At 46.3% G+C, this 25,374-nt stretch overlaps 1 protein-coding gene across 2 annotated transcripts in view; it reads left to right on the forward strand.

Annotated features, from left to right (window-relative positions):
- Nucleotides 1-25,374, forward strand: part of AKAP13 (A-kinase anchoring protein 13) — a 186,927-nt gene that overhangs the window by 89,700 nt on the left and 71,853 nt on the right. For both annotated transcript variants that reach the window (XM_081114820.1, XM_081114819.1), the window contains 3 exons: nucleotides 160-358; nucleotides 2,127-5,199; nucleotides 10,095-10,228. In XM_081114820.1, the coding sequence (XP_080970946.1) occupies nucleotides 160-358; nucleotides 2,127-5,199; nucleotides 10,095-10,228 (3,406 nt within the window). The remainder of the gene's footprint in view (nucleotides 1-159; nucleotides 359-2,126; nucleotides 5,200-10,094; nucleotides 10,229-25,374) is intronic.

A 25,374-nucleotide genomic window follows, 5' to 3' on the forward strand; every position in this document is an offset into this window, starting at 1 on the left:
CTCTCCGTCCCCCTCTCCCCCCCCCCTCTCCCCCCTTCCTCTCAGAAGTCAATTAAAAATAAAAAGCAGTCAGGGTGGCAATACTATGTGAGACTTAGGGTCCAACCTGTGCCTGGGAGGCGGACGGAGCCGCATTAACCATAGGCTGCTTGCTTACAGGGAGAATGCTGGCGAACCCGACTCCTGGAGCAGTTTGTCCTATGAAATACCCTGTGGAGACTGTTCTGTGAGGCATCACCGGGAGCTGGACGTCTACACACTAACCTCAGAGCCCCAGGCACACCATGAGCCCCCACTTCCTGCAGACAGCTGCACTGGGCACATTTTTAAACTTATGAACATCCAACAGCAGCTAATGGTAAGGCAGAAATTTCCATTCTCAGGCTTCTGTGCCCTCACTCCTTCCCCCAGTGAACCTTGGCTATATTTAAAACAAAAACGCTTCCCTTAAAGATTGCGAAACCTGTAAATAAAGCAATATTCAGTGTTTTAGCAATATTCAGTGTTTCTGCTTATAGATGAGAACTAGCATTGGGTTTGTAGCAGTAGGAGGCTGAGAGAATTTTTTATTGGATTTTGTAGTAATGAAAGATACACAGACACATTGCAGATATAGAAATACGTAACAACCAGAACTAAATTTTCCTGACATGAAAGGAAATTTGTCTGTCTTTATAAATTTGTTGGTTTAACTTTATAAAACTATATGGGCAAAGTAGCTTCTGATATTGTTGCTAAAGAACAAGAACCAGATTTCCTCAGAAAAAAGCCTTTTCACAACTTTTTAAATGAGTGATGATAGTGCTGCTGTATCTGAATCGATAGTTATATGATACAAAGATCACTAAAAAAAAATAAAAGATTTTATAATCCACTCAAGGCCTCCAAGATGAAGTTGTTGCCAGACATAAAAACATTACAGACTCCCTGATAGCTTTGATTATGGATAATACGAACGTCATGTGGGTACCGTTCTCCGGCCATAACATCTGAAAGGCTAAGTTTAGATCATTTTTCCACCCAGTTTATTTCAGAGATGATTTGATTTGGAAAAAGCTTGGCAATAATTTCATTTAAGGTCATCTAGGGTCAGCTCAGTGCCAGAAGCTTCTTGGGGAGCAGGCATTACTTCTGAGGCCAGCAGGCCGACGCCCTGCATTGGAGAGTTGGATGCGGAGCTTGCCTCTGCCTTTCCCAGTATGAACAGGTGTCATATTATTTTCCTGTGAATGACTGGCAGGAAGTCAGGCTTTCCTGCAGGCTTTTCTTCCTGGGTGAACCAGAGTCCAGCTGAAACTATCAGTTTGCAGGTGTTAAAGCCACCTCAAGGTATGGGAATCGTTGAACATGAGACACTGAAACTGTCCGAGGATGCATGTGTTAGCAGCATCTAATGTTTTTTTCAAGAAATGCTACTTGTTTCTGCCAGTCTCTGTTCTGTAGTGTTTGCCTGTTATTAAATTTAATGAACTGCGTTCGTAATTTTTAGGAAACTGTTATGCTTTCAACAGGAACTGGAAGCAAGCTAATTTTGACTATGCCAAGAGCATAGCACAGAAGCTTTTGTTTACGCATTTATTTTATTTTTATTGATTTCAGAGAGGAAGGGAGAGGGAGAGAGAGAAACCAGCTTCTTTTTATCTTGATCAAAATGACATCCTTAGGGAGCAATCCTGTAGTTTTACTTAACCCATTTGTGGCCTCTCCTGAGGGGATGGAACAATGAGTGAAATCCCAAATCGTTGGGATATCATCATGGATCAGCTGCCTCCTGCAGGTCCCCCACTGGGGATCGGGCCTGAAACCCAGGAAAGTGCCCTGACTGGGAATCGAACCATGACCTCCGGGTTCATAGGTGGATGCTCAACCACTGAGCCACACTGGCTGGGCTCACCTTTTATATTATTGTTTATTTTTATCATTGCATCGGCTGTGGAGCTATAAGGGAGAAAAGTGATAGCAGGAACAGGAGAAACTTCTCTGTCTTTATTTAGATCAGCTCATCGTGTAGCCTCAGAAGAGCTGGAATGGTCGTCAGTTTTCTCCAACTGGGTTGTTGTTGATAGGTGTCAGTGCCATCTTTTCCCATGAGCAGTTTTTAAAAATGTTCTTTCATTTCCTTCTAGAAAACAAACCTCAAGCAGATGGACAATCTAATGCCCTTAATGGTGACAGCCCAGGATCCTTCGGGTGTGCTCACTGCCCAAGATGCAGATGGCTCCTTTCTTCCCTGCGCATCAGGGTCCACGGACAGCCCGCCGCCTTCCTCTCCTCCTGCCGGTGCGGGGAGCTCTCCACGCGGCTCCGGGATCACGGCCGCGCAGGTGGAACGTCCCTCTGATTTCTCCAGCGCGGGCAAGGAAGAGAACACAGATTGTTCCTGTAGGAAGAAAAAGAAAGGCGTGGAGAGAAAAGAGGAAGAGGCGGAGCCTACCGTGGACTCTGAGACTCGGTCTAATCCCCAAAGCTGCCTTCAGAGCATGTCTGATTGTGGGGAGAAGGGGAAAGCAGGCCTTCCACCCTGTGAAATCGGAAATGAAGAAACTCAAGCAAAATCTGCCACAGCAGCCACAGCCCAGGGGTCTCTGAGCAGTGGGGGTGCTGCCCTGCCGGGAGTCACACTCATGGAGTCAGGCCCGGCCCTGCATTTCCCTGCAGGTGAACAGGAAGGCAGGTCAACAGGAGATGCTGGTGTCCCAGAGACCGCAGAGGGAGCGGAACGTGGTCTCAGGAACCCAGATGCCACCACCCAGAAGAAGGGGCTCGCAGCCAGGGAAAGGACAAAGGAAAGACTGGAGAACTCTCATGTCAAAGACACAAGGCAGCCAGTGGATACAGCCATGGTTCCAAACTGCGTGTCTGCCACCAGCTCCCTGGACGGTGAGACGCCTGCGGAGTCGGTACTTGTACTGAGTCATGGAGGAGCCCCTATTGAAAAAACTGCCGAAACAGAAACTTCCAGACGTTGTGATGCGAGTGCTGACGATCAGAGCCCTGCCAGCGTTCCAGCTGCTGCAGATGGCAAGATGGACGCTCCCTTAGCACACACGGGTGGGGCAGTGTCGTCCGCTGATCTGCCCTTCCCCCGGCCACAGAAAGATGCTTTGCCGAAGGAGAAAGCAGAAACGAATTCACCTCATCTTCAGAACCAGAACGACCAGCCACCCATCTGCTCTCCACCTGGAGACGATCAACCTCAAGCTGCCTCTGCCAGTGGACAGAGCACAGTGACGTCTAGTGGTGCGCTGGCTGCAGAGCATCGCGATGACACAGTCACCCAGCCTGGAGGCTCCGCCACAGGCCCGCCCCACGCACAGCCTCCGCCCACTGCCGTCTGCCCGGAACGCCCACAGGCTGAGACCGTCACCCCTGACCCTGTAGGAGACACCCAGGAAGATGTGGGTTTTTGTCCCCTTGAAGTTTTGGATACAGAGGCCCAAACAAGAGGTGTGAACTCACAAACACCTCTCACAAACGCGCTTGAAGTGGAGCTGCATCCACACGCTGTTTTCCCCAAAGCAGAGCGAGAGCCAGTGCCAGACCAGGCGGTGACATCAGGCAGGACTTTCTCTCCGGCAGGCAGTCCAGGCAGTGAATCAGTAACGAAAGATGACGCACTTTCTCTTGTCCCCTCCCAGAATGAAAAGGGAACAGCAACTCCCCAGCCACTTACCGCTACAGACGGTAGAGATGGCGGAGATTGGAGTGATCCAGATAAGCAGCCACTAGAAGACGGTGCAGCAGGCCTGCCCACACCCCCCGCTGCCCTGGATCCTCAGCCCAGCATGGGGAACGCCAGTCCTGGAGGATTTGGGGGGGAGCAGGAGGACCCCTGCCTCCCAGCAGCCCCTGAAGTTAGGAACATGGAAGGGGGCACCGACTCTTCCCGGCTACATGTGGCTGAGGCCCCTTTGGCCTCTGATTCCAGTTTGACTGAAGAAGGAAACAGCCCGGTGGTTCCAGAAAGCTCTGCGGCTCAAGGACAAGGTGACAGATTTAAAGCAGTGATTTGCTCCTCCACTAAGGAGGACACGCTTCCTTCAGGGGCGCTGCGGGAAGAGCAGGGAACAGACCCTCCGCAACAGGAGTCACCAGGGGACCAGGGAGAACCTGGCGCAGCTGCCTGTGCCCGGGACAAAGCACTTGAACACGGCGGTTCCCGGGGCACACCCTCGGCCTGTCTGAGTGCAGAAACTAAACACAACGAGGAAGTGGCCCCACCAGCCTCACTGCTGACTGAAGGTGGGGCCGCCCAGAGCCCGGTGCCACCGGGAGCAGGTCTGGCCACAGACGCGGGCCAGGAAGCCGTGGGTGCAGAGCAGAGCAGCTCACCTCGGCTGCCGGGTCTGTCCCCAGATGCCTCTCGGGCTCCTAATTTCAATGGACCTTCTGCTGTGGATGGAGTGACAGACGCTCAAGCCCAGGGAGAGACTGCTGCTTGCGAGGCGAGTGGAAACATGGCACTGGACGTGGCAGTGGGTAATGCGCTGCAAGGAACTGCGGAAGCCAGAGGAACGGCTCTGTCGCACAGTGCCCGGGACCTGCCCGTTCCGGACGTCTTGCTGCGCCAGGAGAACGGGATCCAGGTTTTGCCAGGAGCCTTACCAGGCAAAGGTGGGACGGATCTCCAGGGTGCTGCAGCCCCAGAGACGGTGCCTCCTGTTTGGGAGAAAGGGAAGCCGGAGGGAGCCCACCTCAGCTGTAGCCGGGATGCCTCCGAGGGGGCACAGATGAATGACACACGCTCCGTCCCCCTGCAGCCCACTGCCAAGGAGCTCCCCGCAGAGGCAGGGCTCTCCACCAGTGATGACAAGGCCCCCAGCAGGGACAGGGGTGCTCCCCCTGACCCTCACGCTGTGTCTGCCGAGGCCGGGCACCCGCCTGAGAGCGCAGACTCCATCGAGGAGGCTGCGAGTCGTATAGTGGATGCCGTCATCGAGCACGTCAGGGCCTCAGGAGCCCTGCTCACAGAGGGCGACGTCAGTCACCTGCCACCGTCCAGTCCTGTGGAGGCAGGACCAGGGGCTGGCCAGCTGGAGAGCGCTTCTGCCGGGAAAGTGCACGCCCTCCTGCCTGGGGAGACCCCACCAGCGGGCAGTAGTCGTGAAGAAACACCCGGGAGCCCTGCGGGATGCTCTGCTGGAAGGGAGGAGCCAGAGAAGATCATTCCGCCGGTTCCAGGACCTGAGCCAGCAACAGGTGAGCAAAGCAGATGTGAAGTTAATTTGAGAGACAAGCTCCCTGAGCGTCTGTGTGCCGTGCAGGTAGGAATATAGGTGTCCTTGCTGGTTAGAGGTCTTGCATTCATTGGGCAGGCTGCTAAGTGAATAGTCACCACCCCCAGAGAGGCACGCTCCCCCCCTAACCCCCCCACCCCCGCCCCCAGTGCCGAACAGACTTTGCTTCCTGTATTGTAGACCCTGGCTCGATTGCCTGAGTCTGTAGGTGCTCTGTCTGTCACACTGGGGTGGGGTGGGCGGTACGGTCCTATTAACCTGGAGCTCCATGTCTGCTAGGTCCCTGCTGCTCTGAAATGATGAAGGAATTTAGCAGGTGCGTGTATTCACATGGCTTAGGCCTTTTCTCTAGAGCCATCCAAGACGGTGCTGAAGTAGAGTGTTTCCTTTACATGCCTGGAACTCCTTCCCCATCCTCGCCTGTGTTCTGAGCAAATTGAGAGTCAGAGTGGTTTCATGAATAACTAGCTGTTAGTATCGGTCTAAGCCGATGGCCTAACATCCCACATGTTGGCATTAGGTCATCCGCGGGGGGGCGGGGGGGCACCCCCTCCTCTTCCTGCTCTAGGACCAGACCTCCCATCCCATGGCCTGTGGCTTTTGGGCAGCAGTCTGGGAATGCAGGCCGCTGCACGGTGCAGGCATAGGATGCAGGATTTCCGCCCCAGCCCAGTCTGCTGAGCTGCTGTCACAGGGCAGACGTGGTGTCTGCTTATCTTGGTGAAGCAGCTGCAGCGAGCTGATTGCTCACACAGCCGCCTGCTCCATGTCCACAGAGCAGAGCACCCCCACTGCGCAGGGCAGACCAGCTCTCTCTGAGTAAAACTTCTCCCTGGGAGTTGGCCGGAGCTGAAACTGGAGCCAGGCTCCGTGTTCCTCCCGAAACCTGTCAAGGTCAGTTCGATTCGCTTTGATACCACCACCTGTTACCAGGTATAGACAGAGGACCTGCCTCCATGCTTGGCCCCAGGCTGTTGTAGGTAAGACCTAGCCTGTTTTGTTTTTGTTGTCTGACTGTGTTTTTGATGTTTTTTCTTCATTTTTGAAAATCCCTTTAAGTGCAGTACGAGTTAAGCGTGTGGGGGTGGGGTGGGGTGTGTAGAGAAATGAACAAACAGAACGTGAAAAGGCGTTGCTTAGGAAATAGAGCAGTGCAAACACATTGTCATTTCCCCGAAGCAGCATTGTTAATCATTTATAACTTTTTTTTTTTAATTCAGTTGAGGTATTTAAGAAACGTTCAGTAGTATTTTTTGGTGACATTAGGGTTTTAGTTTTATTGATGTTTTGTATCGTTAGTGGGAGAAACTTGTTGGCTGCCCTCTCAGAATTTCAGTGAGGAGGTCTCCACTCTTTAAAATAAGGCACAAAAACAAGTCTATTTTGGGGGCGCGGCAGGTTGACATTTGGGAGGAAGGGGAACGGCTGTAAGCTGATGCCTGGCCGGGTTCCTTTCCTTTGGGTGCAGCGCCTTGGGCCACATGCGCTGGAATGGTTTCTCTTTCTGGCTCAGTGAGACTTAACACAAGGCAGCGTGAACTATAGGAGCTTTGTGTCCGTAGTGCCCTCAGAAAGGTAGAAACCAGGGAGAATTTCAGACCTTGATATTTATCAGCACCTAAATATAGAAAAGATCTTCAAGTTTTAGGAAGGAAAATGCGACGAATGCCAGTTCAGCGGTATCTCTGGGTTTGGGGCTGTTGGTTGGTATGTGTGGGCGAGTTACTTGTTCAGTTACCAAGAGGAGTCATATGTGCTCCGTGCTCATGGTCTCAAATTACAGAGAGAAGTGGCCAGTGATAAAAATCTGTGCTTTCTTCAGAAAAATAGCCCGGATTGGGGAAAGCCCCCAGTCACATTGCCCTGGAAAAAAAGCCCCGAGTGTGATCTCAGAGCAAAAGGGTTTTTTTTTCTAGGAAGTTCATATTCCATTCATGAGCATAACCAGCCTGTTTCATGAGTGAAGGGACATGAGTTTACCTGCTGATTTGGAAGGAGCCCCAGGGCCCTGGCTTCTGTTTTTTTATTTGCTGCTGTGGGTTAAGCCAAATAGAAATTGAAATGGGGAAAACACACAGCTTCTGGGTAGAAAGAGGGGGTGAGCCCTTCCCCCAAGAGCATTGGTCTCAGGGTTGTGGGAACCTGGTTGTACACGAGTGAGCCAGGCCAGTCAAGTGTCAGTAATCACTGTTTACCGTTGCGACTGGCCAATGCTTGCCAAAAATCCATATTATCAGTTGATGGGCATAGGATAGCAAGGTCATGCCAAAAATCACATCCCCCAAATAAATAAAATAAAATAAAAACAACAGTAAAAAATCTACTCTGGTTCACCTTGAAATATCTTGGTCAAGGAATGCTTCTAAGGGCATGGCTTAGTCAGATTTTTTAATTTAATCACATTTTTGAAATATAGGACTGAGTTTGGTTCTTTGGATTTCCTTGCCTGTTTTTAAGTTGCTAGTAAGAGTATGTAATTATAGGGGCAAAGAAAGATTTATAAGGTTTGTTTATAGAAATGTAACTTTCCTAAATCTAAAGTAGATCCTTGTGCATGTCACAGTGTCCTTTTAGGACAAATCTATGTATATAAAAGGCTAAGAGACCAACTGTATGTCTATCCGACCGTCCGATACATGACGCACACTGGCAGTTTAAAAGTAAACATTGACTCGCACATGCGCTATACATATAAAGCTTCCATCGAATTTCTTAATGGTATTAGTCCTTTGGGAATGCTGTGCCCAAATAAATTGAAATTGAAAGTAGGTGCAGTCATCATGCTAATGAGAAATCTCAATAGTAAATGGGGTCTTTGTAATGGTACTAGATTTATTATCAAAAGATTGCGACCTAACATAATTGAAGCTGAAGTATTCACAGGATCTGTGGAAGGAGAGGTTGTTCTGATTCCAAGAATTGATTTATCCCCGCCTGACACTGGCCTCCCATTTAAATTAATTCAAAGACAGTTTCCCGTGATGCCAGCATTTGCGATGATTGTTGATAAGTCACAAGGACAAACTCTAGACAGAGTAGGAATATTCCTACCTGAACCCGTTTTCTGACATGGTCAGTTATATGTTGCTTTCTCTCGAGTTCAAAGAGCGTGTGATGTTAAAGTTAAAGTTGTACATACTTCATCACAAGGGAAATTAGTCAAGTGCTCTGAAAGTGTTTTTTACTCTAAATGTGGTATACAAGGAGATATTAGAATGAGTTTAATCAATTTATCAGTCATTGTTTTTATCGATGTTTTTATATCATGTTTTTGTTGCTTCTATATCATGTCTTTGTTATATCAAGTTGTTATTGCTTATTAATCAATTTATATGTTATTTTCATATACATTTTACTAATTTTCTTTCATCTCTGACACTTGTATTAGAAAGGGTGAATAGCAATATTAAAATATTTCTTCTCATTAATCTCCTTTCAATGTGCATGGATCCGTGCACCGGACCACTGGTTTTAATATAGTCTGTTCTTCGGTGAAAGAAGCCTCTCTGCCCTTTGGTGTAGGGAGCAGTTCTGTCTGCCAGAGCAGTGGCATGACTAGATTAATAACCGCAGGAAGTTTTCCAGGTGAAATGGAGATGACCGTTCCATTTGTGTTTGGATTATCAAGGTGAATTTTGACTGTTCGGTCATCAGTCCCCTTCAGAGAAGTGCCAAAGCCTAAATTTGCTTCAGACATTTTAGCACGTCCTTCCTGTGTTTGCTTACCCATACGGTGACCAGGTAACACTGTTGTTTGGTCTGTGTTGAGCATAATTCTAGAGAAGACTTTTTCTTAAAAAAGGAAAACTTTTTCTTAAAAAAGGAATTGCTTGTTTGTGATTATGTCTCGGTTTCGGAGGAAACAAAAGTTAAAACAGCCCTAGCCGGTTTGGCTCAGTGGATAGAGCGTCGGCCTGCAGACTAAAGGGTCCCAGGTTCGATTCTGGTCAAGGGCATGTACCTTGGTTGCGGGCACATCCCCAGTGGGGAGTATGCAGGAGGCAGCTGATCGATGTTTCTCTCTCATCGATGTTTCTAGCTCTCTATCCCTCTCCCTTCCTCTCTGTAAAAAATCAATAAAATATATTTAAAAAGTTAAAACAATAACTTACTAGAACAGTTAGTGTTACCATTTGCAGTTCTGGGTAAATGAATGCATATAGTGTCTTTTATTTTTAAAATATTGTTCTATTGATTTCAGAGAGGAAGGGAGAGGGAGAGATAGGTAGATGAGAGAGAATCATTGATCGGCCGCCTCCTGCACGCCCCCACACTGGGGATCGAGCCCGCCACCCGGCATGTGCCCTGACCGGGAATCAAACCTTGACCTCCTGATTCATAGGTCGACGCTCAACCGCTGAGCCATTCTGGTCAGGCTGTACGTAGTATTTTTAAAGAAAGACTCTTCCCAAAGGCTTTCCCTCAGTGCTTTGTTTTTTGTCCTGTACACGTGCAAGCATCTCTTGCCTCTCGGATGATGGTGGAGATGGACGTCTAGCTTCAGCTGTTAATCTGTTACCTTGAAGCATATGTAAGTCAGCACCGCACTCAGGTTTGTCATGAAAAGTCAGTGGTGAAAATGGAAGTTCAATAAACATTGAATTGGACCTTCCCTTACCTACAAACCCATACGAAAGCCAGAGAAAACCATGCGGCCATGTAATAAAGGAATAAATAGCTCAGCATCGGGGCAGAAATGACACCAACTCCTGAAAGTAAAAGAGTGCTTTACCACGTAGCCCCAAAGCAAAAACACAAATCCCACAGAAACACATGAAACCCGGAGCATGTGTGTCAATAGTAAGGCGCGGGCATCGGTGTTCCAAATGCACTGTGTAACCCTCGTGTTCTCTGCAGAAATGCCAGACACCAAGGCCGACGATGAGGCGGACTTTCTGAGGAATCCCAGGCAGAGTTCCGTTTCCGAGGAGGCGGCTGGAGGCGACACGGCTGCGCCTTCGGGGACAAGACAAGGCCTGAAGACACAGACGGTGAGTGTGTGTGGCCCCGATCTCCGCCAGCACAAGCGTGTTCAGCGTGGCCCGGCGGGCCTGATTGACGGCCTTGTTTTTTTGTTTTGGGGAGTGTGTTTTCCTTTCTCTCGTTCCATGACATGTAACCGTGGCTATGCAGTTAAGCTTTCATAAATGGTGTGCACCACAGGGCAGAGTTGTGTAATGGCCTTCCGGAGCGGATCCCTTGGAGATGGTGATGGAAAAGATTTTATTTTCCCTGTGAGCACAAGACCTTTCAGTTTGTCATCAAGTTTAATGGGTCACAAAATGAGGATTACCAAAGAGATGTTAGCCCTTTTAAACCTGACTCTTTCCTTTTTTTTTTTTTAATGTTTCATTGATTTTTACAGAGAGGAAGGGAGAGGGATAGAGAGTCAGAAACATCGATGAGAGAGAAACATCAATCAGCTGCCTCCTGCACACCTCCCACTGGGATGTGCCCGCAACCAAGGTACATGCCCTTGACCGGAATCGAACCTGGGACCCTTCAGTCCGCAGGCCGACGCTCCATCCACTGAGCTACACCGGCTATGGCTCCTTTTCTTTATGTAGAAACTGATAGCAGCAAAAATGAGATTTTAACTTAGAGCTCAATATTGTCTGTCTGCAATACGAAGTCTGTCGTTTTTAGTGATGAAAAAAATGGTTAGTAGGTTTTTTTTTCCACAATAGCTCTATTGAGATGTTATTTCTTTTTGTTAATCCTCACCGAGGATATTTTTTCAATTTTTTTCTTTTTATAGAGAGTGGAAGGGAAGGAGGGAGGGGGAGAAAGAGAGAAACATCGATGTGAGAGAGACACATCGATTGGTTGCCCCCCACGCATGCACCAACTCTGGGCTGGGGATCGAGCCTGCAACCGAGGTGCATGTCCTTAACCGGAATCGAACACCCTTCAGTCCTTGGGCTGACTCTCTAACCACTGAGCAAAAATAACTAGGGCGAGATGTTATCTTTTTTCATAACAGCTTTATTGCAGTGTAGTTCTCATACTATGAAATCATACTCATTCAAGTAAATGCACAGTTTAGTAGTTTTTAATAGCTTTACACGGTCTTGCAACTGTCACCACTATCTCATCTTAGGACAGTATGGTTATCCCACAAAAGAAACCTCACTTTTTTTTTTAAAACCCCACTTTTATTAGCTGTCCACCCATCCTCCCCCCATCTCCTGGTGGTCACTAATCCTCTCTCTGTCTATGGATTTGTCCATTCTGGAATTGCATATACATGGAATTATACAGTATGTGGGCCTTTCACTGAGCATAGTGTTTCAGGGTTCACCCATGTAACATCGATCAATATTTCATTTCTTTTTATTGGTAATAGTCCATTCTGTAGATATGCTGCATTTTGTACATTTGGATTGTTGTTGTTTTTTTTGGCCATTGTGAGTAATACTGCTATGCATCCTTGCAGACAAGTTTGTGTGGACATATGTTTTTATATACCTAGTAGTTGATTTGCTGGATCGTATGGCAATTCTGTATTTAATATTCAGTAAGTTTTAAAATGCTTTCCTTCAGGTTCTTGAAATGACTTTTCTTCTTCTTTAAAGCTATGAATTTTAAAAGCAAGGAACTTTAACTTGTAGAGAGAAACATTGCTTTAATTTGAAATTCCACGCTGGTTTAAGAAAAAGCAAAAACCTTTCGGAAGCTGAAAATCAAGTTACCGCACTCAGTTATATTGCCTCTCAGAACATCAGTCCTCCTTGTCTAGACCAGACGGCGCACTGGTTTGGTTCTTCAGAGGGCTAAGTGGTCTGTCTTCTTAAAGTTCCACTAGTGTACCCTCCCAAACTGTTCCAAGTGTCCGAAGGGTGATAAACAAGCCTGGTTTTATTGGAGCGCATTGGGAGGGAGGCGCTGACCGTTCCGACCCGCTCCTTAGTGCAGATAATACTCATGACTAATGCCTGGGCGGCTCTTTGTATGGCAGGCGTTTCAGACCAATGCTGCTTTTGCCTCTGGGGAAAGAAAAGAGAACACACCCTGCATGGGTAGGTACATGTGTCTTTGTTTCCAGACGCCCCTACAAAAAGAGAAGGAACAAACTCATATCCTCGAATTCAAATGCCTGTTTCTCAGTCCTCCTCCTTAACAGGGCAGTGGTTAGTGTCGCTGAGCACAGCCCGATGCTTGCTTTCCCATGAGAGATGTCTCCATTGTGATGGTATCTTGTCCATTATAAAGAAGACAAAACATTTTTAAAAATAAAAAACTCCCTCATCTCTTTCCTGTTTTCTTTTTCTTCTAGTTTTAGGCGTTGAGAAAGATAATATTCCTCTGGTTGGTCAGTGTGCCTCATCCTATATAATAAAAGCCAAATATGCAAATCAACCAAATGGCAAAACGACCGGTCACTATGATGCACACTGACCACCAGGGGGCAGATGCTCAACACAGGAGCTGCCCACAGGCCCCAGGCCAGCCAAGGCGGGTATCAGCTGGGGCTCCCCCCCAATCACCCCCCATCCCTCCCCCGCAGAGGGAGGCGGTGGGGGGAGGGGCCGGCCGGCCAGTGGGCGGGGCCAGGCTGACTAAGGCAGGTGCCAGAGGGGGGCCCCCCATTCACCCTGCCAGTTGCCTCACAAATCGGCCCTGATCGCCGGCTGGGCCTAGGGACCCTACCCATGTACAAATTCCGTGCATCGGGCCTCTAGTTTCATAGATAAAAGAATTAGAGGTTCAGAGTCACATGGCTAGCTCAAGATCAGTCCGAGCTAGAATGAGAGCGTGGAGTTTGATTTATAATTTAGGATTCACACAGCACTGCACACGCATCCTCTTGACTCCTCCCCCGCGGCTATATTCTAAGGAGCAGCCGTAGGTACGGACCGTGTAATGTGTTGATGGGGGAGACCTCGGCCTCATGCTCTGTGTATGTTGGCACTTCATGTAGTTGGAGAAAACTTGTTAAGCATCTTCTTAGTTCTTGAAGATCGTCAGGTCTAAATAGTGGAGATTTTTTTGTGTGCACAGCATTGCAATGATGTGAAACCTGGTCACTTGCCTCTCCTCCCTGGCACTCTGCCACACTTGCCTATTTGCTGTGAATTGAGAGGCTGCAGCATGCACACACGCTTTCGTTTCCCCTGCGTTCCATGTTCTCTTTTCCCCCAGGTAACTCCTCATGTGCCATAGTCACTGTGTGTGTTTTTACTAGGAAACAGGAGTCTGTAAAACTCTTCTTGAAAAGGACAGACAGTAGACATTTTAGGCTTTTTGGGACATAGTGTCTCTTACAACTAGTCAACTTTGTGAACAAGAGTGTGTGTTCCACTAAAACTTTATTTAGCACTAGCCAGTTTGGCTCAGTGGATAGAGCATTGGCCCGCAGACTGAAGGGCTCAGGTTCAATTCTGGTCAAGGCCACATCCCTCAGTTGCAGGCTCAATCCCTGGCCCTGGTAGGGGGGGCATGTGAGGGCAACTAATCCGTATGTCTCTCTCACATTTATATTTCTTTCTGTCTCTTCCCCTCCCTTCCACTCTCTCTAAAAATCAATGGAAAAATATCCTCAAGTGAGGGTTACAGAAAAAACTTTATAGACACTAAAATTTGAATTTCATATAATGTTCATGTGTTACAAAATCCTCTTTTTTGGATAATATTTTTGAGTCATGTAACAATGTAAAATCCACTTTTAGGTTTTGTCATAGGCTGTACAAAAAGCAGGCAGTGGGCCCCTGGCCTAGAGAATATTGCTCATCAGTGGATGAAAAGAAAGCAAATAGGCTTGTTTTCTCTCTTGTTTCATTGGTTTCGTGGTGAGCGCTCTAGTTGCTATCAGCAAGCAGGAAGGCAGAGTCCCGTCTGTGCCTCTCGAACTGGCTGTGTGACTTAGCGTCTCCCCAGCTCGGTGTCTTCATCCGTTTCTCCTCTTGCTTTAACCTCTGGAATCTGTTCGCGGCCTGAAAGGGTTACTTGAGCTTGTTGGTTGTAGTTGAGGGTGGAGTGGCGTTTGTTTAATATTATTTAATCCGATCTTTCTGACACATGCCCAGTCCCTGTGTTGGCCTTGGGAATAGGCCAGTCATTGCTTCATCGAATCATTGTTTCACTGAATCATCCTCTTGTCAAGGTAAAACAGGAAGAATTTGTGTGTCTTACGCTCTGCTGGTGCATTTATGGCCATTTTCTAGCATACGTCAATAAAGACTCTATTTTAAATTCTTTTAGAAGTCTCCCTGTTTGGTAACCTTCTCTAAACATATTTATTGTCAATGCACAGGGACCTCTGTTGAGCGTGGCTCTACCAAGTATTTAAAGAAAAGTCCAGTTGGGTTCTTGTTTGCTTTAGTTCAGTCCTCTGATGTCATACAACCTGAGGAGCGACTTTTTCATTCCTTAACCTACCTGACATGTTGTGCTATAAATGAGCTCTTAATTTAGAGGTTAATAATGCTGAAAATCATGATTTCATGAAGGAATTAGGCAATAGCAGGATGCGTGCTTGCTTATTTTCTCAGAGAAAACACATTTATGTGTTTACTGCTACAGGTTTCTCCATAGACGATAGATGATCCTAACAGATGTTTCTTCACTGGGTTGAAAATTGTTCAGACGTGGAGCCCGCCGTTGAGGAGGCCAGGTTGTTTAGTCATACACAATAGGGTTGTGGCTTGTTATTAAGTATTGCCAACGCTGTAATATTAAGTTACAATTTAATATTCAACACGATCCCCTCTTACACACTTCACTGGTCTCAAGATTCTCAGATTGCCTGTGTTCTGCTCTGTTTCCTCTCAGTGAGTTAATGTATATTGCGCACTGAGAGCCTGGCACCAGTGCGTACAGCTCAGCATCAGTCAGTTTCATAACTGCAGCTTCCAGGGTTCTTTCCCCTCATTTCAGTGGCCAGTGGCGTATGGTGGTTCCTAGAACAATCGAGACTCAGTTTCTGCTTCTTGAACATTGTTATAAAAGCTGCAAGAATAGCATCAGACCCTAACTTAAGGTGGGAGGCTGGGAGCTTGTTTGACCTCTGAGACATTTAGAATGTTAGTGAACCTGAACGATGATCTGAAGTTCCATGGATTCAGCGTGGTTAAGTGGCCGCCTCATTTCTCTAGGTACCTCTGTGGACTAGGCTCACTGCTGTGTGAGTGCTCCTCCCACTAGACGTATTGTGGTTTCACGGAGAGCCATCCTGAGGGGCCACCTCCGGGGACTCCAGTTCACGTGGGTGGGTTTCAGCATTTTAAACAAGTGCCCCCTGACTGAGGCTTATCCACACCAAGGTCTAGGGCAGTGGTTGGCAAACCTGTGACTCAGCAAACCGCAGCTTGCGAGCCACATGCGGCTCTTTGGCCCCTTGAGTGTGGCAGTATTTTGTGGAAGACCCACACTCAAGGGGCCAAAGAGCCGCATGTGGCTCGCGAGCCGCGGTTTGCCGACCACGGTCCCGTTCCATTAGCCTCCCATGCTTTCAATGAGAGTTGGAGAAATTCCATTCGCCATTTCGCGACCAAAGCTGACTCACTTTTAAACAAGTCTCATGTTCTTATTATAATCTGTTCAGCTTCAGCAAAATACCGCCAAGGTGGTGTTTGTCCAAAGAGTTCGTTTTTGGTGCAGAAATTAAGATTTTCCAGATCTGCCTTTTATTTTCAAAAGAATGAGATGACTAGGTATAGAGATGACATTGAATCCTTGCATCCAGAATAGAAGCCTTCATGGGTCACTCACCTTGAGATGTGCTCCGTGGTGGCTGGGAAAGAATTCTGACTCCTGCTTCTCCGCCCGCCCCCCCCCCCCCCCCCATTCCCCTGCTGCAGACTGGCATGCTCCACGTCTCATGTGAATCTTCTCTGCAGTATGTGGCCAAGTTCATCAGAAGGAGCTTGCCTCCCTGGGGCATGAGTTCATTGAGGTATCTCTGTAATAATTCCTTTTCCAAATGCTCATCGCATAAGCTTATTAGCCATTTGGAACAGATAGTTCAGTAGCCAGTGGATCTTGTCAGGATGCCCGTGGTCCTAGCAGCCAAGTACTCAGGAGCAAATGCGTTCAAGCACAACTCTAAAATCCCATATGTTGAGTATTGGGTTACTGGGAAAGTCTACTCTTCATTTAAGAAAGCCTGCTCTTCAATCAAGACAGCATTTTAAATCAGAACCCTATTCCCCTTTTCTTTACAGCTTCACAGCCAAACATCAAAGTAACTGAATTTTCACTCGTAATTATTGTTACAACAGCATTAATATTTGTCTCTTCAAGGCTGTGATGAGTGTATGGTTGGACAGGTTCTGGTTAATGTCTTCTCCTAAGTTCTCTCTACGCTTCTGTTATTTTCAGTGGAACACTATGCTTTCTTCCTCTTGTCTCAAGGGGGCGAGCTTGCATTTCCATCCCTCGTCCAAGAGTCTGGATGAAAGCTTTGTTTTGTGTGGCTCCTCGCAGCCCTCCTGCACAGCCAGAGGACAGCATGGCAGCTCTCAGGCGGTTGGTAGGGAACTTGACAGCCAATGCTGCTGCTCAAACAATTTCCAATTTTTAAAAGTCCCTTAAAAGATGTCCCTGCTATCATATTTGCATGTGTAGTTTGTGGTGGATGTGTCACCTAGGAAGAGACAAATTGGCCTCTGGCCGTTGCCAGTAGACGGCCCCTAATTAGCTCTTTTGGGTCCAAAGCTAGAGTTAGTTTCAACCACAGGGAAACTTACTCCTCAGCCTTTTCATACTGAGTTTTTGGAGCCACTCTTTTTTTATGTCTCCTCTGAAATGGAGTTTCCAGGAAATTTCTGCACATATTCTTCTACAGTAGATAGTTGCAAAACAAGTGCCGCAGAGAGGAACCCCAGATCGTAAAGCCACAAGTGGAAAAACTGTAACCTCAGTGTAAATATATCTGTAGGTAATAAATGTGAGGGTGTAATGTACTGACCTGGCTATGTATTTTTAAGTGACCTTGAGCTATTTAATTTCTCTGGTCTCTATTTTCTGTTTTGATAGTGGTTAGGTGCTCTCTAAAGTTCCTTGCAGATCTTAAATCTTGATCGGTATGGAATGATTGCAATAAATTAATAAATATTGGGGTGTATAGCTCATGTGTTGGACCAAATGGACAGTCATGTGGGACTTTTCAAATCATCCTTTCTTTAACAGCCAAATTCTTAACTAATCACTTTTTAGGGAACATTTTCTAAGGAGTTTTTTCCCTCCCCCTGGAGTCTAAAAATAAATCTCCTTTTTTCTTTCATAGAACTGCTTAATTTCAGGTCATAGGTCCATTTTTGGAGGGATATATGTACCTTTTTCCCTCCTTTTGGGACAAAAGAACCACATTTGATGCTCACCACTCCTTTTTTTTTTATTATTTAAATCTTCATTGTTGAGAGTATTACATATGTCTCCCTTTTTCCCCCCTCATTGTCCTCCTCCACCCAGTTCCTGCCCCACCCAGGCCTTTACCACCCTATTATCTATGTCCATAGATAATGCTTATTTATAGTAATAAAAGTATAATATTCTGATTAGACCAGACAGCCAAATGGCCTTCTGGATGTCCTTCTGGACGACCTTCCGGACGAAGCCAGGGTTGCGAGGGCTGAACCCCTTGCACGAATTTCCTGCATTGGGCCTCTAGTATGCATATCAGATCTTAATCTCTTCACACTCCCCTATGTTTCCATGCCTCTGATTCTATTTTTAGATTCAGTTGTTGATAAGTATGTTTTTATTGCCATTTTATGGTAATTTTTTATCTATTTTTTATCTTTCTTCTTTTTATTCCTTTTCTTAAAGAATACCCTTTAACATTTCATGTAATACTGGTTTGGTGGTGATGAACTCCTTTAGCTTATTCTTGTCTGTGAAACTCTTTATTTGACTTCCAAGTCCAAATGAGAGCTTTGCTGGGCAGAGAAATCTTGGTTGTAGGTCCTTGCTATTCATCACTTTGAGTATTTCTTGCCACACCCTTCTGGCCTGCAAAGTTTCTGTTGAAAAATCAACTGACAGTCGTATGGATGCTCCCTTGTAGGTGACTAACTGCTTTTCTCTTGCTGCTTTTAGGATTCTCTCTTTGTCTTTAATCCTTGGCATTTTAATTATGATGTGTCTTGGTGCAGGCCTCTTTGGGTTCCGCTTGTTTGGGACTCTTTGTGCTTCCTAGACTTGTAAATCTATTTCTTTCACCAGGTAAGGGAAGTTTTGTCATTATTTCTTCAAATAGGTTCTTCTTCTGGCACCCTCATAATGCGAGTACTGATGTTTATCTATGCCTCCATCTTGGTTCCCCCCAAACAGGTCATTTCTTGGTTCCTCTTACCACTTTTTTCATCCATATTTTTGCACTATTCACTTCTGTTCATTTCTTTAAATTTCTTTTTATTTAAACAAAACAGAAACAGTTCACCCATCATCTCCCCTCCCAGCTCCACCTCTTGCAACCACCAATCTGTTCTCTGTATCTGTGAGTTAGGTAGGTAGATTTATTCCACACATGAGAGGTCATGCAGTATTTGTCCTTCTCTGTCTGACTTATTTCACTTAGCATAATGCCATTGAAGCCCATCCATGTTGGTGCAAATGGCAAGATTTCATTCATTTTTTGTGGCTGAATAATATTTCTGTGTGTGTGTCTATCTATGTAGAGTGTGGCAAAGTGAGTTTACCAATTCTATCAGGCCATAGTGCTACTCATGTATGTTACCTTGTTACTTTATGTTTACTCTGAGGGGGCCTCAGCCACAGGCCTCTTGAGATTGGTTCAGGGCCTGGGCCCGCCTGGAGGAGGGTGCATGACAAGAATCGCAGACTCCATAAAATGTGTAACCTCCACTTTGTGGGCAACAGGACATTCATTCTAAGAGGCTCGGAATTTTTCTCTTAATCCACCCTGTGAGGCCAAAGATTATGGGAGCTCTAGCCTGACTTGTCAGCAGGGCAGATGGCACACATGTATTCATGCATGAGTTCCTTACTTTAAACACTTACAACAAAGATTCCTAAATAAATTGTGCTGTTAGAATGGATTCCCTCTTACGGGAGTTACTATTGTGCATTTCCCAAAATTGAGCCTTTGCTTTTCACACACACACACCGGTTTGTGTGTTGAACATTGTAGTGGAAACTGGGAATGCCATGAAGGGCCAGACGAGTAAGATGGACCCGAAAGAAGACCTGTGGAGAGAGCAAGCAGTGAACCCGGAGTGACACCCGGGTCATGGGCCCCGGAGAGGCGTTACCTGTGGGTCAGGCCTGCCCACACAGTGTTCTTTCTGCTGTTTGCTGGTGGTGGCGCTGTACCATGAGGCCTGAAGTGGAACACTAACTGTTTCACTCGGGGATTTTTCCCTGTTGATAGCATTGCTGGCCTTGAAATAGGAAGTCGGTCTTTTGATTCCAGTTCCAGAAAGTGATGCATGTGTCATGATTGTGTTGCCATGGAGCACCTCCTGTTCCTGTCACATCGCACTCCCAACACAATGGGCTGTGCTCCTCCCCAGGAGCCTGAGGTGTCCCTAATGGGATGGTCTGAGGAGGAAAACAGCTGGGCCCTCCTCCCTCGTTAGCGCTGAGCCTGGTGCTGGTCTGCTTCACGTCAGGCTCTCGGCGATTGTTTTTCTCCTTGGCCGAGACTGTTTGTTCCTTCTGGTCTCAGGAAAAGGACTTAATCCTGGCTCTCTTGACCTGTTACTCTAATGCAATTGCGATGGCACCTAAATCTATTCAAAGGAGTTCCTAAGCTGTGAGAAGAAATACTGTTTGAAGATTGGTACAGACCAGCGCTTCTCAACCTGTGGGTCGCGACCCCTTTGGCGGTCCAACGACCCTGTCACAGGGGTCGCCTAAGACCATCCTGCATATCAGATATTTACATGGCGATTCATCACAGTAGCAACATGACAGTGATGAAGTAGCAACGAAAATAATGTTATGGTTGGGCCACAACATGAGGAACTGTATTTAAAGGGCCAGAAGGTTGAGAACCACTGGTATAGACTGTAAGGTGGGCAGTGCTCTTAAGGTCTGCTGTTTAAGTCAAAAGACTGTCCTATAGACTCTGAGAAACAGTTAGTCATTGGCACACCCCACTCCAGTGGAGGTCCTTAGGAGATGCCTGTCCATGGTGAGTTCAGATGATGGGCGTCTGCGTAGGGTCATAGGTAGAGTGTCTGTAGCTGCTCACTGTCCCTGGAAGAGGGGAAGGGGGAGGTAAGCTCCTCGGTGCTTAATGCCGAGTTTCCTTGTCTCTGTTTTATTCCTGGCCGGGCAGTGTCTGTACTGCCATGTGTCTGTTTCTTGGCACGGCTCTCCAGGAAGGAGGGGGGTTATACAGAAAACAAAGTATTGCCTGCCCTTTGAAGAATATGATCTCTGAACAAATCATGTTGTTTTTTTAAAGCTTAGACTCCCTCTAGGGGTTATCTAATACCAGCCGCTTGTTAGTGGATAAACATGAAGGTGCCCTGAACTTGACTGATGTGAAAAGTGGCCTCGATCCTCCCTCCTTAAAGCTCTAGGTGGTGGGAGCTGGGAGCAGGAAGGAGGGAGGTACCACCGAGGAAAGGAAAGATGGAGAGCTTTAATGTGGTGGGGAGGTGCGGGGGGAGAAGACAGAAGGGTCACTAAACGTGAGTCTCTTCACAGCGCCTGCAAGGGACCTGACCAAGCTGTGAAAGCACGGCAGCAGCAGCAGCTGTGGTCGAGCCACGCCGTCTAATTCTTCTGGCAGTTGTTTCTCTAATTTGTCATCCATCGCCGAGCATAGAGAAAAGAAGAGGGGATATGAAATGAGCTTTTATTCTAATAAAAGAAGAAGAAAGGGCTAGTTGATTCTGTTCCTCTGAAAAGGATTTGATCACATAACTAATTTAGTGTAATGGAGGGAGATGATTACACAAATCTATATGTAAGTTAAAAAGTGGAAGTTGTCAAATGTTTTTACAAGCAAACCTCTTGCTTTTCGATACATATAACTATTCAGGAAATTTAAACAGCTGCTGCTAAGTGGAGGCACTGCTGGGCCATTTTTAATGTAAAAGACAGGACTTTAAATATTGGCATTTATTTTCACAAAACGAATGTACCTTTACGAAGGTCTTTTTACAAGCAAACTAGTAGCCCAGTGCACGAATTCGTGCACATTGCAAGGCAATTAATTAAAATAACTATTTTAATATCGCTCTTCACCCTTTCTCTATAATAGAAGTATCAACTAAATTCACGATCGACAGTGACAGATCGAAACACACGCATGCAATTGGCACCAGTGAGAGCTTTATATACATAGATAAACTTGCGTAATTAGACCTGCTTTCTGATGTAGCTAAACTTTTTCCAGCCCAGTGAAGCACCCCAACTTCTCTTTCAGGTAATTGTCAGCAACACAGCAGTAAATATCAACATGAAGCAGATTATTATTGTAGATCACGCAGGGAGAACAAAGGGTAAAATATTTAACTGTAACAGTGTTTGACTATATTCTGCGCAGTGAGAAAACAAAGTCATTTTCAAAGTCCACCATTTCTTCTTTTCAGTTGGGTCAAGTTTCTAAGCTTTCTAAATCTCTGTTTTCCAGCGAATGAAAAGAAAGTAGGATTCCACTGAGTCTCCTATCTACCTACTCCAAGACTTCTGTGAGGATCAAATGAGATGAGGCACGGGAAAATGCTTCACAGACATTTGGTTACAGTGTAAAATGTTTCCACCTGGCTATAAAGCCAGTGGTGTTCCTGGGCTGAAGAAACTCCAAGGAGGCTAGTCGCTAGGGAGAGGAAGTCGGGTGTTGTTATGTGACATCATTACCTGGAGGGTCAGACACTTAGAATATTAGCCTTTTATATATAGATAGTAATTAAAATATTTCACAAATGCATGCCTTTGATTTTTACAGTTTAACAAGGCAGCCCTTTAAAAGGGATGCATTATTCCCCACCGCTGCAAAGCATATGTGTTCTGATGGTCACAGGAGTAGCTGAGCTGAGAGAGAACTCGACTTTGCCAGGGAGAGGAAATGTGTGTGAAGTCTTCCACAAGGTGTTTTTAACTTCCATTCCTGAGGATTGTGGCTTGTGAGTCCCCACATTACCTGCCCCAGGAGGAAGACCGTCTTATAATTAGATTAGAGCATTTCTTCTCCATGGAACCTTGAACAAGTTAATCTCTTTTTTTAAAATATATTTTATTGATTTTTTAGAGAGAGGAAGGGAGAGCGATAGAGAGTTAGAAACATCGATGAAAGAGAAACATCGATCGGCTGCCTCCTGCACACCCTGTACTGGGGATGTGCCCACAACCAAGGTACATGATTCCTTGGTACATGACTGGAATCAAACCTGGGACCCTTTAGTCCACAGGCTGACGCTCTATCTACTGAGCCAAACCAGTTAGGGCCAAGTGAATCTTTTGAAGCGGAGGGTTTCAGGTAGCTGGAGCTGGAGCTTTGATTTGGAAATCTGTACTGTAGAATATTTCTAAAATATCTCTGCACTTGGCTGGCTTATTAAACACTGAACAATGTTTTTCCTTCACTTGATGTCTCAGAAATGTCATTATGGCTAGCACTGACTGTTACTTCGTGAAGATGTGCATCAGTGGACACTAATCCTACTAATAGTACAGTAACCTGCATTAAAGAATCACTCATATTGGCCCAGCCAGAGTGGCTAAATGGTTGAGCACCGACCTATGTACCAGGAGGTCAAGGTTCAATTCCCAGTCAGGGCACTAGCCTGAGTGGCAGGCTCAATCCCTAATGTGGGGCGTGCAGGAGGCAGCTGATCCATGATTCTCATCAGTGATGTTCTCTCTTTCTCCCCCTCTCCCTTCCTCTCTGAAATCAGCAAAAACATATTAAAACAAAACAAAACAAAACCTTGGTTTTAGTCAGTATGGCAGGAGTTGCAACTAAAAGTCAGGTGGAGAAAAGGAAGCTTCTTATTTTGATACCCATTTAGGGTTGAACCAAGAAAAATGGCTCATCTCTGTCTGTGTACAGTTTGTATAATTGCCTTTGTAGTGAAACACAACAGATTAAGCTTTCTCAGGTTTATCAGCCTGAGAATTGGAGGCATAGAACCATTAGAATTCAGACCCAGAAAACGATACTTGTATGAAACAAAGGTGGTAGCAGTAGGCAGTATTAAATAACTGATGCTTATTCTTATAGCATCCTCCTAGGGGAAGCTGAGGAGAGATGTTACTGCTCGTCTTGTAGAGGGCAAGTCGGAGGGACACGTGTGTCCTGCTCAGTGCTGGAAGCTCAAGGGGTGGCCCTGATAATACTTTATGATCTTATCTGTTCCTTAAACTGTCTCCTTGGGTTACCTGATTTGTCCGATGCACTGTCCTTAATATAGTTCACCACCAGTCAGCGCTGCCAGTCATCTGACCCAGCACGCACACTTCTGAAAAAATTACCAAAATGCTCCCATGAAACTTGGTCTCTAGTAATGCACCATTTTGTGCAGAGTATGTATATATGTGTGTGTGTGTGTGTGTGTTGTTGTTTTTTGTTGTTGTTGTTAATCCTCACCCAAGGATATTTTTCTGTTGATTTTTAGAGAGAATGGAAGGGAGGGCGAAGACAGAGAGAGAGAGAGAAACATCGATGGTGAGACACATTGATTGGTTGCCTCTCACAACTGAGGAACGTGCCGTAGACCAAAATCAAACCTGCGACCCTTTAGCCTGCGGGCCCGTGCTCTATCCACTGGCCAGGGCTGAGACGTCCCATTTATTGATAAGGCCCAAGTGCTCATGTCACTTGCTTGTGATGAGCGGAGTAGAGATGCCCCTTTCCTCTAGTGTGTACCTCTGTATCCAAGAACCCATGGGTACTGAAATTGACGAATGAAGGAGCTTCTGAACCTAGATTGCCAGGCACTAGTTAGACCTAGTCCTGAGAATGTCGTCTTTTCAGACAGCGATGGCTGTTTATTCATTCAAACAGGAACCATTTGTTGAATGCGAAGGCCAGGAACCTGAAGGAAATCCAAAGAAATAGGACCTATCTTGCTCAAGAGCCTTGTATAACAGATACCCAGCTAACTGTGATGACCAGTGGATGCTTCCCGTGTGACAGGAGTGCTCAGGGCTGGGGCAGGGGCATGGAGGCAGCCAGGTGTGGGATCCAGTCTGAGCACAGCCATCTGACTTGTGCGGCTGCAGGAGAGGAGGCCCAAGGAGAGGTGAGAAAAGGCCACAGAGGCCGCCATGCTGCTGGGCTTTTCTCCCAGAGTCCCGCCTGAGAGCAGCCCAGTGCTCTTTATCCCAATGGTCACTGGCATGTCAGCCTCTGGTGGGGATTGTTCAGGACACCAGAAGTTCCGTCCAAATTAGGCACTTGGGGATTGGCCAGGAAAAAAAGCTATAAATATCTGTCTTTTATTACTTCTTTCCCTTTGCCTCAAATGAAGAGGCTTTTTTCTTCTTTTCCCAAGACTGACTCTTCCATCTGCGTTCCTGGTCCATGTTGACCTTGTTAAAGAACTACTGCTCCATGGTCGGCCGGCGTGGCTCAGTGGTTGAGCTTCGACCTATGAACCAGGAGGTCACAGTTCAATTCCCAGTCAGGGCACATGTCTGGGTTTCGGGTTCGATCTCCAGTAGGTGGCGTGCAGGAGGCAGCCGATCAGTGATTCTCTCTCCCTCTCCCTTCCTCTCTGAAATCAATAAAAATGCATTTTTTAAAAAGACATTTGGTGGAAAGAAAGATTTACAGAACTCAGTTTAATGCAAACCTGTTTTATGAGCTGTGTGCCCTGGTACAGCTGACTTAGACTCTGAGTGTGACTTCTCGTCTGTAGACAATAACATCTCCTGTAAGGAGCACAAGTTTGCAAAGAGACCTTTTTAAAGCTTTGTCTTTTCTTATATTCTCCCATCTTAATTTCTTTTTGCCATTGTTAGCTCCCAGCTAAATTGTCTTAAGGTTTCTTCTTGCAAAGCCCTAGAGCAGCGGTTCTCAACCTGTGGGTTGTGACCCTTTGGTGGTCGAACGACCCTTTCACAGGGGTCGCCTAAATACATCCTGCATATCAGATATTTACATTACGATTCAAAACAGTAGCAAAATTACAGTTATGAAGTAGCAACGAAAATAATTTTATGGTTGGGGGTCACCACAACACGAGGAGCTGTATTAAAGGGTCGCGGCATTAGGAAG

The sequence above is a fragment of the Myotis nattereri genome (assembly GCF_964212035.1).
Source record: "Myotis nattereri genome assembly, chromosome: 21".
NCBI lineage: Eukaryota > Metazoa > Chordata > Mammalia > Chiroptera > Vespertilionidae > Myotis > Myotis nattereri.